This window comes from Phlebotomus papatasi, chromosome 3 (assembly GCF_024763615.1).
Source record: "Phlebotomus papatasi isolate M1 chromosome 3, Ppap_2.1, whole genome shotgun sequence".
In the NCBI taxonomy this organism is placed as follows: Eukaryota; Metazoa; Arthropoda; class Insecta; order Diptera; family Psychodidae; genus Phlebotomus; species Phlebotomus papatasi.
The window spans coordinates 15,818,889-15,832,725 of record NC_077224.1 but is presented as its reverse complement, the minus strand read 5'-3'; the positions used below and the strand labels follow the sequence as shown (position 1 = coordinate 15,832,725).

Here is a 13,837-nt window from a genome sequence, read left to right as displayed (position 1 = left end):
TATTTTGAGAATTTTATTGGAATGTTGACATAAATATAGTGATTTCAGGCAAGAAAATTCCAAAATATGATCTTTAGCACTTTTTTGAACACTCGTGAAGTTTACCAATAATTCTTTACCGATTCATTACCAATTGCGGCCTAGGGTAAGATGAGGTAATTTGGAATCATGTCTAATTAGGAATTTTGTGATTTCCTAACAGCTTCAGGGTTAAAAAGGCAAAAAAAACAGCGAAGAAGTACTTTCGAATGTAAAGTCTTGTACTTTTTCGTTGTTTTCTTTTTCTCTTTGACCATCTGAAACAGTGAGAAAATCTCAAAATTCCAAAATAAACATGATTCCAAATTACCTTAACTTACTCTTGGGAAATTTCGAGACCTTCCATTTAAATCTAATTTTTACTAAATCGATTAAAAATAAACCCTTAGGAGGAGTTCAGTTCAATTTTGATCTCAAAAACTTTAAAACTTCGAATTTACCGGTTATAGGTTTAGTTGTACAGAATGACAATCAACTACCTATAAAACGTATCCGAAAACGAAGGAAATGCTCTGAGGATCCTTTTCGAAATAAACAGTACGATGTCTATGATGCCAACCGAGATATGGAAAAATGATCCCCCATTCTTTTGAAAGATCAAAATTCCAAGTTTTTGCCAAAAAACGTGATTAAGTTAGGAGGGTGAGGAGTCGTAGGAGTAGAATAAAACAAGTATTAATAAAATGTATATAAGGGCTTTTTGTATTCACTGAGAAAAATAAGAGGGTGCGTTTAACTTTTTTCCTCAGAACTTTAACATATTTTAGGTGTAAAAGTATATCAACATTTTTTAATGTTAATTTTACACCTTTTTAAGGGTACCTTTTAACCCCTAATATATCTAAAAAGCATAATATTTTATATTTTTATATATATATTTTTTCCTGTCTCTATTTGGGTTGAATTGTGGATTGGAAGTCACTTGTTCTGATTGTCGCTCTCTGTGCATAAACACAAAACTTCTTGGGCTTACGTACCAAGCGAACAGAAGTCTGTTCAATCACTTTCATATTAAAAATATATCAACATTTTTTAATGTTAATTTTACAGCCATTTAAGGGTAAAATTAACATGAAAAAAGGTAACTTTAACCCCTAATACACCTAAAAAGGGTAATATTTACACCGATTTTGGATCAATACTGCAGGGTAAAATTAACATTTCCGGAATGTTATTTTAACTTTTTCGGATTACTCTCAGTGTTAAATTATTCTGTTCTTTAACCCTCAATTTTCCACATGTTTTAGTCTTCAACTCTCTCTAGCAATGAAAAATAGAAATTAACAACAATAATGGGAAATTATGAATATTTCTATTTCTCTCAATGTAGTACTAAAATTGAGGCTTAACCCTTTAAGGACGATTGGAAAACCGGTTTCCCATAAAGAAAATTATTTTTCCTGACTGCCTAAAGTTACTTTTTCCTTATGGTTGTACGTAATTGCAAAGTAGAAGGTTGAAGGAATCTAGGATATTTCTTGGAAGTCTCCAGCTATTTGCTATATAGTAAATTTCTAAGCTCAAAAATGACGAATTTTTAAATTCTCACTATGAAAAATAATTTTAAATATATTTTATACTTCCAATTTTTTTTAAGCAAAACCCTTTTGGGAAAAGAAACTACAATACTCAAACATAATATTTTTCATTTGATTGAAAATGATCACTCATATTAGTATTGTCAGAAAAATTACTTAAATTTTTAAGCTATTTTTGTCCCTATTGTTCATAGAGTTAAAAAATACACCGAATCAGATTCTGTTGGCTTTTCGAAGGCCAGATATAAGACCTTTTATTGGTTTTTTTCATTGGTTTCATTTTTATTGCTGATTTTCGGTCCGCGAAAACTGTCTCGTCGTTAAAGGGTTAAACAAAAATGTCAGACCTGTCACTGAGCTGTCAAAATTAAAATTTCGTCTGCTCTTATTTCACAAAAATGTTTTAATAAATAACATAGTCATTGTCGTTAGTCAGTCGATTAAATTTAACAGTTTGAATAACTGTCAATGTCAAAATTGACACATGTCGCTTGATTGTCAATTCTCTAGCAAAAGAATGTGATCCCTATGATTTATAATGCCAACGAATATTCTTAATCCATTCAGTCAATGTACTAGAAATACTTGAGATTAAATGTTTATATTTTGAGATTAGTTTTCTACAAATTAATAGAAGAATATTTTGAAAACAAATTTTTTTTATCTATTATGGGGGCGCGGGGAGTTGCCCTCAAACACGCGCCTTAACGGACACTGAATTTAAATTCTGTACACTAATTCATTACAAACTCTATTGATTTAGATAGAGTAACTATCCAAGAAAACACATTGGCAGCCAGAATTCAAATCAGGAAAGAGGATGAAGGTCAATTTTAACAAATTCGGCGAGATGTCGAATTTTCCATCCGCCATTTTGAGCAAAATTTTTTCTTGACTTTCCGTGAAGCGAGAAAAGAATAACAAAATGTATTCCCATCTCTGTCGGGCTATTTTTTCCAAGTTATTGAAGGACTAAAGTAAATAAAAATCCATTCCCGACAGAAATTCGAATATCAATTGTCCTGGAATAAAACATCTAAAATCACTCAATTTGCGTATGATGTATAATACCATGGTAAAGAATGGGTTAATCCATTCGCATCTATGGCATACCTACACTGAGAAAAAACGGGGGTGCGATTAACTTTTTTTCCTCATAACTTTAACACTTTTTAGGTGTAAAAATATAAACATTTTTTAATGTTGATTTTACACCTTTTTAAGTGTAAAATTAACATAAAAAAGGGTAACTTTAACCCATAATACACCTAAAAAGGGTAATATTTACACCGATTTTGGATCAATACTTCAGGGTAAAATAAACATTTCCGGAATGTTATTTTAACTTTTTCGGATTTCTCTCAGTGACCATTGTCTAACTTGTACCACGTTACCCTACTGTAGGAAACTACAGTAGAGTCCCGCTATAGGCCATCGCTCTATAGTCCACAATTTATCGTCCGTTGATTTCAAAAGACTGATTTTAAGTTAGGTTATAATTTTTAGTACGCGACATGCAATATTGTTATAATTATTTTTAAAAAATTTTAGCAAACTTTATTGAGTAGTTGTGATAATTGTGATCCATAATGAAGAGAGCGAGGACAAGTACCACAATGGCAAAAAAGTGGAAGCCGTCGAGCAATTTCAATGGTAAAAGTCGTTGATAATTTTAAAAAATGACATGGACTATAGTGCGACCCAAGTGTCAAATTTGGAACCAAATATGAACTATAAGCGAGACTCTACTGTAATTCTAAAATATGAACAATCTATGTGAATTTTGTAGCACAGTAACTGAATGAGTTTACAACGCCCATAAATTGTCATTAATCGATGAAATTCGAATATCGTTGTAACTGTAAATGTCAAAATTGACAGATGTCGTTCATAAATAATCATTGTTACTTCTTCTCCAGTAAAAGAATGTGATCTTTATGACTTAGAACACAAAAAGAAATAACGTTAATCAGTCGATTGAATTTGAAAATTTGAATAACTGTCAATGTCAAAATTGACAGATGTCGTTAGGGATCATTGTTACTTCTGACATCTTTGAATACGGATCATAAACAAGTGTTAAATTTTTGTAGGAAATTCAGATTGGTGTATTTAGAAGCCCCCAAGAGAACGCCCTCAATCCATGTTCTCTCTCAATCTCTCTCTCTCTCTCTCTCGGTCCAAATCTCTCAGGCCATTTGCTATAGAGTACGCATGTTGTACGCACCAAAAGCTAAAGTCTATTGAGGTTCTTGTGACTTGTTACAAGAATTATAGAGAGTCACATTGGTCTTTGGGTTATTTGTAGTGTTATAATGTTGGGGAAAGAGTGTATTAAAAGGCTCTCATATCTCTCTCTTTCTCTCTCTCCAGCTGGTGGGAATTTTTGAGATTGATGGAGAGTATGAGAAATTGAGAGAGAATAGGTATGAGAGAATGAGAGAAAAAAACGACAATATCGTGTCATGCACACCACGAAAAAGTTTCCTCAAATCGAATTAAGTATATCTCAGACTAAAAACTTGGCTGTTAGTGTTTATCGTATTGGCGAAGCGAGTAGACGGTTGGCATAAATTGCTCCGTATTGTCAACAAATTTATTATTTATTGGTGTTTCTTTTTGGGTGGACAGAAGTATGAAAAAAATGAGCATTAAATAAAAAGAAAAAAAATGAAATTGTCTGGAAAGATATTCTAAAATTAAATTATCTCCGGAATTGATATAAAGAATTTCTTATAAAAAAAAAGTTAAATAGTGATAAACTGCGTAATTAAAGCTTAAAGTGTTGACTTGATTGTGAGGTTAATTTCGCAGGCGGTGGAGTTTAAAACAAAAAGAGTTTAAAAGGGGGATAGTGCGGTGTTGTCGAAATAATAGTGGAAAATTTTGCTGGAGCAACACTTAAACTCCTCAACAATAAATTGTCAATAATTAATGGAAGTTTACAAATGATGTGAATAATGATGTTATATATAGGGGGAAAAATATGTACTTGTGGAATTTATGGAATGTATTAGGTTGATGATGTGTGTGCGTTTGTCTCTTTTGTGAACTTCTTCTTTCGCAGTGTAACAAGTGTTTGTTAATTAAATTTATAGCAAAAGGCACATATCACAGTGTTTTTCCATCGTGTTGAGAATCATCATTTCAAAATAACATTCTTGGTGATTTTGCTTTGAAAGCACAAAAGCAAATATAATAAGAAAAAAGGGGGTTTAAAAAATTAATATATAACCTCAACTTAGAGACACTGAAATTGCAGTTAAGTTGTGCTCTTTGTATTTTTCAAAAAAAAAATCGTCTGTTCTAAAAAAAATCCAATAAAATTCCTGACTGGTGTATTTCGAAAGTGGTGTAGAGGCCAGAAAACTTACATTGCTCGCCAGAGATACGTTGGAAAGAGGAAGATACCCAAGAAGAAGAAGAAAAAAATGTGCAAAAAATAAAGTAAATTCGGCGAAGAGTTAAAAATAAACTTGACCACGTCGCTAACACAACGTTTTTCGTTCGATGAATAATTTTTAACTTGGGGCTTTTGTTGCTATTTACATACATTTTTTTTTTGAGCACGACAGCGAGAAGTGAGAGCAATCAAGCACACGAAGAGATATGAAATAATTTTTGTGAATAAAATAACTTTGGTTGGTGGCTTTTTTTCTTGATGAAGGAAGAAAAATAAAATACAGAAGTTTTATGTACAAAAAGGAAGGACAAATAGACCAGAAAAAAAATTGTCAGAAAGAACAACGTATTACGGGTAAACAATAAAACAGACAATTTAAACAAATTAGATTGTCTATTTCTGTGTACTGTAGTGATGAAATAATTTTTATGTGGTTTATTTTGATGTGGACTTTTCACCAAGAGTTTTGTTACAAAACAAGAGAAAGAACGTGAAATTTAACCACTTTCCTGTGAGGTTAGGAAGACACGAATGAACTTTTTGAGGTTAGAACAGTGTGGCGGAGAGTGCACAAAAAGGAAATACACAAACCATTTCTTACAGTGTATCCTTTTTTGAAGATCTCTCAGTGTTTTGTGCAACTTTTGACTCTAACCCTACGACAAAAAAAAAAAAAATAAGAAAAACCAGAAAAAACATTTTCCAAGAATTCAAAACTTTCTCAGCAAGAAGTATGATTGAAAATTAGTGAGCAGTTTGAGGTGAAATGCATGTTTTAAAATTAGGTAAGAATATTTCAAGTACAGTGGAGACCGGGGCAGAATAAGCCAGTAAAAGAGACTTTCGATTTAAATATTTCAATCAATAGGGAAAGAGGTGTTTAAACTATAATATCTTACTGTCTAATTCTACTCCTGGCTAATTCTGCCCCGGTTCGAAAAATGGCTAAATATCCCAACTTCGTAGAATGTCCGAACGCGTCACTCGGTAGACTCACAGATAACCCAAAAGTTTCACATCATTTGAATAGATTAATAAAATTGTCGATCAATCGGATCAATCTATATAAAGGGAATAGCATAATGTTCACTAAAAAAAGAAAGACTAAGGTAACTACCAAATTTCGGTAGATACACTGAGAGAAATCCGAAAAAGTTAAAATAACATTCCATAAATGTTAATTTTGCCCTGCAGTATTGATCCAAAATCGGTGTAAATATTACCCTTTTTAGGTGTATTGGGGGTTAAAGTTACCTTTTTTCATGTTAATTTTACCCTTAAAGAGGTGTAAAATTAACATTAAAAAATGTTGATATATTTTTACACCTAAAAAGTGTTAAAGTCCTGAGGAAAAAAAGTTAATCGCACCCTTTTTTTCTCAGTGTAGGTTATCGTCGTATAGACATAGCTTTCGGACACCTATATTATCATAGTTCCTTGCCTTCCCATAATTCTTCCAACGTCTTTTTCACATCATCTCGTTCGTAGAAGTGATATTTTCTATTATTTTTTGCATTGCATAATCTCTAGAGTATGGAAAAATAAAAATTCATGGAAATTTGAGTAATAAAAGAAGTGGCCGAAAAAGCAAGCTGGCCGAAATTTGGTACAGTGACCCTAACTCAGTTTCTTTTGCAAAACAATAAGCTAATACAACTGCATTTGAATGGAAGTATCTAATGGAATTCATTAAAGAATCTGATTGAGATTGAGAATAATTCATAAATATGGTTGCTCAATGTGTAAAATCAGGGGCATGACATTTCCTATGTTTCCCATATGTTTCTAGCGTGCCGAAAAAACGTTTGAGTTTATTAGCTATTTTCTGTCATTGTAGAATGAATTAGCAAATAATACAAATACAAAATAAAAGCCAACTTAATATTGGATAGGCAACCGAAAACCCCAAATTGGCAGCCTACGTAGTTTTAGAGATATCTCGTGAAATATGTACGAAAACAGGAAAAAATATACTAAAACTGGTCGCATTTTTCAGAGGGTAAAATGATAGTGTACTTGTTCTACGATGCAAGTGTCCCGGGTTCTAATCTTCTTTACGTCACTAAGGCCTAGTTCCTCTATGGAATATTGTTCCAGCATTATTATTATGATTATGTTTACGAGTTCGAGTATATTATGCAAAATCTGTTTATTCCATTGCGTCATCTTTGACAATTGTTTTAAATTGATTTATATATCACGTTTATCCTGGGTTCCAAGACCTTTCCAACAAATCCAAAATTGTCGCATGTTGAAAAATACACTCTCTGGTGACTGTCATATCTTTGACCTTGAAAATCCGCTATTACGAATAATTCAAGGAGATTTTCGTATATAAGTGAAAATATCCATCCAGTTTTTGATGTATTCCAATTATTCCAAAAGAAATTTGGTTTTGGAGGAGAATGTTTAGATATGAGCAGAAATGGAGATTATGTTAACGATAATTAAATAATTATTTAGACTCAATAAGGGGACAAAAAATAGCAAAAAAGTTACTTCTAATTGGAATCTTGAAATATTTGTCGCATTTGCATTGTATTATAGTCAAAAATATTGTTAAAAAAATATTTCTTGGACAATTTTAAAACTTACTTTGCTATAGACCAGGGGTGAGCAAGAATCGTTTGAAACCAAATAAACGTCAAAATAAGTTCGTCCATGTAGTATTTTGACTATTGATGTATAATCGTCATTTGATGTTTGTTCGGTTTCAAACGGTGTTTTCTCACCTCCGTCGTAGACCAATAAGACTGAAAATTGCGGTCTTTATTTTCGTAAGAAAAAAAATGTGTCAAAAATGAGAAAAAACTGTGCATTTGACAGGCTTCTCTGCCATATTAACACGAAATTGACGTATGTGTTGTAAATTACGGAAACATTTTTTTTGCAATGCCACTGTATTTCTAAATAATTTTTAACATATTCCAGAATTCCCAATTTTACAGCGTTTTTTTTATTTTTGTTTAATTCTACAATTACATTTGTAAAGATTTTTATCATGAACGATACGACATATCAACAATTTTTTTACGAAAAAATACCTAGCACAAATATTACATTTCCAAGAAAAAGTATTTTTGGAAAATAAACATACCTAATTTTCACATAATGTTTTCTAGCACTGTCTTTTTCAATCATTAATGCATTTCTTAACAGGGGGAGGCTTTTCCTTATACTATTTCCACTATTTATCATTGAGAAAACACTTGAAAATAAGTATTATTTTGCTAATTCATTTACCTGTTTTATTTTATCTTACCAATTGATTATACTGAAGTACAGTGGATGTGTTTGGAAGTGTTCATTTGACGCTTCTTTTACCAAGGGTGACATGGTAACTTATTTTCAATACTATTGACAGTCGATTCTGAAAAATTTAAACGATAGCTGCACTCCATGTAGCTAATATAGATCTTTATTAACATTCATATTTTAAGAATGTCACAATGAATGGCCCAACAATGCGTAAAAAGTCGACATTCATATAATCTAACAGATATAGATTTATCGATACTATCGATTCGATAGTATCGAAAAGTTATCATTCTAGCCCAGGAGTTAGTATGAAATGTCAGAGTTATTCGATGGTAATCTTTCTCTTAAATATAGTCCGAGTATATTAAGCTACTTGTGTGGTAGGTACCCCTAAGACTTCAAGACGCTATCTCTAACCGTTTGACCTCCAGTGCAATAAACACCCGGACGAACGTAAAAACAGCGAAATGTAATTTGCCAAAAATATTCTGATAGGGGAATGTAGGCGTGATTCGAACAGAGTGAACCTTCAAACGATGTGAATTTTCCCTTTGTTTGCAAAGAGCTGACTTACCATTTTTCATCTCGTCTCATGACCTTAATAATTATCTATCTTATGCCTAAGAAATGACGAACTAAGTTTTTGTAAACAAAGAGAAAATTTGCGTTGTTTGAAGTTTCACTCTGTGCGAACCATCCCGACATTCCCCTATTGAAAAGTTATGTCAAAAAATGGATCCTAAAAGGGGTTCAAAGTGGACTTTTAAAGAGGTCAAAAAATAGCCAGATTATATATATTGCTCTCTATGTAGAGTTCAAGCAATAAAAAAAAAGAAAACATGGAACTTGTATTACTTCTTTTAGCACAAATTGTTCAAAAGCGTTGTAAAAAAAAAATCTTGGGGGCTTTTCTCAATCCACAAACACAATAATTATTGGGGTCACACCACAAAATAAACACTAAAACTGAGTGAGATGGAAAGACAAGCAATATGGTGAGATTCTTGTAAAAGTCCAAACGGGTGCAATTTTCACTCATGTTTGTTGGATATTTATGTCTTTTTACGTTTATTGCGTGATTTTCTTCTCTTACAAAATCCCACAGAACAACAATTCACCTGACGTTGAACATATGTTTGAGGCTGTCTTTTGAAATTTTCTAGTGCTATAAATAGTCCAGAAGGAAAGAGCGCGAGGGACAGAGATTAATCCTTAAAAGAAAAATTTTATTTAGAAAAAAAAAAACATTCAGACAATATCTCTGAAAATGAAAATAATAAAACAATTTTATCATTCTGAGACATACATGGCAAAAAATAAAATTGTGCGAAAGAGAAAAAAATAAAGCTATTAATCAATATTTTTACAAATTATTTAAATATTTGCACTCTTGCTTCTCTGCTGGATATATCTAGTTAAACCTGTTAATCACTGGATTCAATGGGTATTTCGAAAGTTTTTCCACAATCATTTAATAATTTTGCAAATAGTGTTTGTTGAAAATGCGCTGATGTCTATATTTAGAAACACTCAATTAATGGAAATTTCTATCACTGAGACGATGAGTGAAAATAACCTTCAAACTAGCTAATTTTTCTCAATTTATTCTCATGGGAATTACACCAAAGACGGCATTATCATATGAATATTCTATTGAAACTCACTACTTTGTAGTTGAATTTCTTGACAAGATTCTTGTTTCGAAAATGTTGGGTTTTTTTCTTCTTTTTCAAGAAAAAAAAGCATCATGTTTATTCCAAATTACTTATCACAGATTCACTTATACTCTGGAAATTTTTGTATATTTTATTAAGGATGAATTTAAAAGTAGTCGGTAATAATGAAACGTGTTGGGAATTTGAAACATGGTTGAAACATGGTGTTTTAATTAAAATGTGTTAAAAATCCAATAAAAATATCGCACTTTAATACATTTTTCAGCCAATTTTTAAGATGCCTCACAGAAATTTTTGTTGAGAAGCGTTACAAGGTCAATAAAATTGTCACGAGAAAAGAATAAAGTGCAAATTAGCTTGAAAAAATAAGATACATGAAAAATGACATGTGACAGTTATTTTAAATATTTAATAGCAAATTTTATTTTACGAAGCAAAATCTCAAGTGAAATCTGAAGTTGAAGTGTGGAATTGCTTTAAGGAAAAGGATCGCGAAGGTTTAAGTGACCTTCAGGCTAAAGGTTTAATCCAATTCCCGAAGTCAAAATTTTCCAAAAAAAATTTGACTGATGATCCATATCGCTAAGCCTTAGGTCTGAAACCGGTATTAGACCAGTTCCCGAATGTCTCTAAATTAAACACTTAAAATAAAATAGGTGATTAACATTATACGGGCTTCAGACCTAAGGCTTAGCCATATGGCCTAACTGCTCTGATTCCTTATCAATCACGATTTTTTGGAAAGATTTAACTTAGGATTCGATTATTAAAGACAATTAACCTATTAGGCTCTCAAAAAGCAATAAAATTGCTCGCTAAATAGTATTTGGAGACCTTCGGGAACTGGGCTAAACCTAGTCTGAAGACCACTTTAGGCTCCCCTTAGATTTATCATAAAACAGTCTCAAATAGGTTTACAATGAAGAGCTTCTAAATTTAACCTGTCATAGAGTGCACCCTATTACCTTGGGGGCCCATTTAAATGAGGATATCTTATTTTGAAATCTCCCTTTTAAAATTAAGATCCTCCTCGATTTATATCTTGGTTATTCATACTTCTTCTTGTATTTTTACGAGCTTTTTCGAAAATGTGATTCTGTAACCTTGACATTCTCATATGACAATGTCAGAAGTTACAATATTTCTAGTAATTCTAATAACAAATCGATCAAGATGAAATATATTTGCAAAATGTAACTAAGTATAAGGATTTCATTAAAAAATCAATGAATTGCATTTTCGAACTCATGTGTATGATATGACAAAAGAGCTCGAGTGTCATTATCAGGGGGCATATTCTGTTATTCTGAAGTTTCTCACTTTAATACGAAAATCGAGAAATGTCCATTATTTTGTTAATGAGGTTGACTTGATTTCTGCTATTCGTGAGAAACTCCCGAATAGCAGAATATGTCCCCAGGTATCTGACTCACGTGTGGCAGTGACGCAAAAATTATAGAATTTTCGAAAAGCTTTAAATTTAAATAAACTCTTTGGTTTATTAAGAATATCGTCGAAAAACTAAGATTTTCAGTCTTTTCAACAAAGAATTGTAACAACCTTTATGCTGCACTTCCTTATCAAATTTTCATCACTCACTATATGAAATTACACAAATAATATTTTCCGATTACATCGACTTTTGTCATATCTGTATTTGATGTAAACGTCTATTCAATAAAAATGCAGATACAACAACTTTCAATGCAGTCGACGAATTACTTTAAATTTATGTAAATAAGGTACATCTTCCACTGAACAATGTTTCGAAATAAAATAGAAAGTCTATTGGTTTTTAGTCGAGACTCATATAGGGATTATTGTCCTAGAGAAAAGACATTCGAAGATTGGTTTCGAAAGCCTTAGAAAAGACATTTTCACTTCTTTTTATTTCGTCCGCATGGTGGCTGAAATATTTCTTGTTCGAATTTCATAGTGGTTCATGTGTCAACTTGCCAGTTTTGACTTTATTGTGAGAAAATTCTACGCAAAGAGGCTCTTAATAGTCCTGCTCTATTATAATTCCCCTTAAAATTTCTGTATAATTTTTTTTTAACAGCTTCTTAGGGCGGTATTTCATAAATTTTGCCAAGCTTGTGCAAGAATTTTGTTAGTGTCAGGTGGCAGCACTTAACCAATTCGATGTTTCAAATAATTGAAATCTTGACAAGTACCTTACCGGTCTCAGATTACACTTAACTTTACGTTATCCGGCTAATGAGTGGACAAAATGGCAATTTGGTTTTTTTGAATGTGGTCAACGGCTTTTTTTATGCTTATCTTTTATTGTCAAATACAATAATACTGAGGAAGCACTAAAAATTGTTGTAATTAAGACTGCACGCACAACCTTCTTCACATAACCTCAAGTTATACATTTTGAATTCAACAGTCGTTCATATTTGAAGAACCTTACTGTATTTACCTTTTAGCCAAGGGCCTCAGTGGATCAGTGGATAGAGCAGTGGCTCTGTGACTGTGAGGTCGAGGGTTCGGGACTGGGCAGCTGCAGATTTTTCAGCTGCTGTAATAGTCTCGAATTCGTCCAGTGAATGAATGGAAAAGTAATGTCAATACATTGACAATGAACCGCCTAAAAAAAAAGAGAGGTTGGTATAGGAAATAAGTTTCGACATACAGAGTTCAGTCGAATACCAATACTCATTCACTGCCCAGATCCACAAACCAAGGTTGGTTTACCGTGATATAAAGCGGTACTGTGTGTATCAGAACGCACACAGAGCACTGTGATATGGAGCAGGTTTACTCGCCTTGGGGGTTAAGATAGAACAGGAGAATGGGGAGTGCATAATGGGCCCAAATAAGTGGCCTGGGTGCAGCGGTTCCGCAAGGAATATAACCGACCCATAGACAAATCTTAATCTTAATCTTACCTTTTAGCCAAGACTCTATTGGAGAATCAAAGTTCCAGCTGTGAATGAACAGAATCTTTCCATACAGAAATAGGTCTTGAAAAATTCGAAAATCTATTCGAAGATTCAAATAAGAGACTTTCTTACTCCTTATACTTTCGCAAGGTGGCGAAAGTTACATCCTGTTCGAATTTCGAAGTGCTCAAATATCAAAATGTGACGGTCTTCATATAGTTGTGAGGAAAAAACAGAACAACGACGTTTACTGTTCTTGCCCCAGTATTTAATCACTCCATAATCACTGAGTAACTCTTTTGCCAGCTTTTAGTGTGATATTTGATAAATTTTCCCCACCTTGTTCGAAAATTTAGTATGAAAATTCGAAATTGAATTTGAATTCTTCGAACTTCAACGACTTTTTTGGGCAAACAGAGTTCCATTTACCTTTTATCCAAGACACTATTGGAGAATCAAAATCTACTTCTGTTTGGGCTCAATGTTTCTCAGGCTTCGTATTTTATCTGAGACACATTTAAGGGATTAACAGTGAAATTAGGGAGATTATCTAAGACTCATTTCAAATTTGTGTATTTCAAATTATTCCTCTTTAAACAGACCCTGAGAATATGTTTTCTAATCCGAGAAAAAAAAACTATTTTTTTCCTCAAAACAAAATAAATAAGTCAAGACTGAATTTATTTTTCACAGAGATTTCTAGTAGGGTAAAGTGGTACAAGTTGGACAATAATGGTACAATTTGGACAGGGATTTCTTTTCTTGGTAAATTTAGTACTTCATTTTTATTTGTATATTTTTAATGTTTCAGTTTTATAATTTGGTTCCTTGTGCTTAAAAACAAATTTTGTACTGTGTTTATCAAGAAAAAACCATGTGCAACTTGTACCGGCGAATTGTTCAACTTGTACACTCTGTGAAAAAAAGGGGGTGCGATTAACTTTTTTTCCTTGTAACTTTAACACTTTTTAGGTGAAAAAATATATCAACATTTTTTAATGTTAATTTTACACCTTTTTAAGGGTAAAATTAACA

At 32.3% G+C, this 13,837-nt stretch overlaps 1 protein-coding gene across 12 annotated transcripts in view; it reads left to right on the top strand.

Annotated features, from left to right (window-relative positions):
* LOC129807839 (histone deacetylase 4) overlaps window positions 1-13,837 on the top strand; it is a 134,084-nt gene that overhangs the window by 50,603 nt on the left and 69,644 nt on the right. For 5 of the 12 annotated variants that reach the window (XM_055857403.1, XM_055857399.1, XM_055857394.1 and 2 more), the window contains exon 1: window positions 967-5,765. The exons of the other annotated variants lie outside the window; for them this stretch is intronic. In XM_055857403.1, the coding sequence (XP_055713378.1) occupies window positions 5,747-5,765 (19 nt within the window). In that variant the 5' untranslated portion in view covers window positions 967-5,746. Of the gene's footprint in view, window positions 1-966; window positions 5,766-13,837 lie in introns of those variants that run through there. 12 annotated transcript variants of the gene reach the window in all.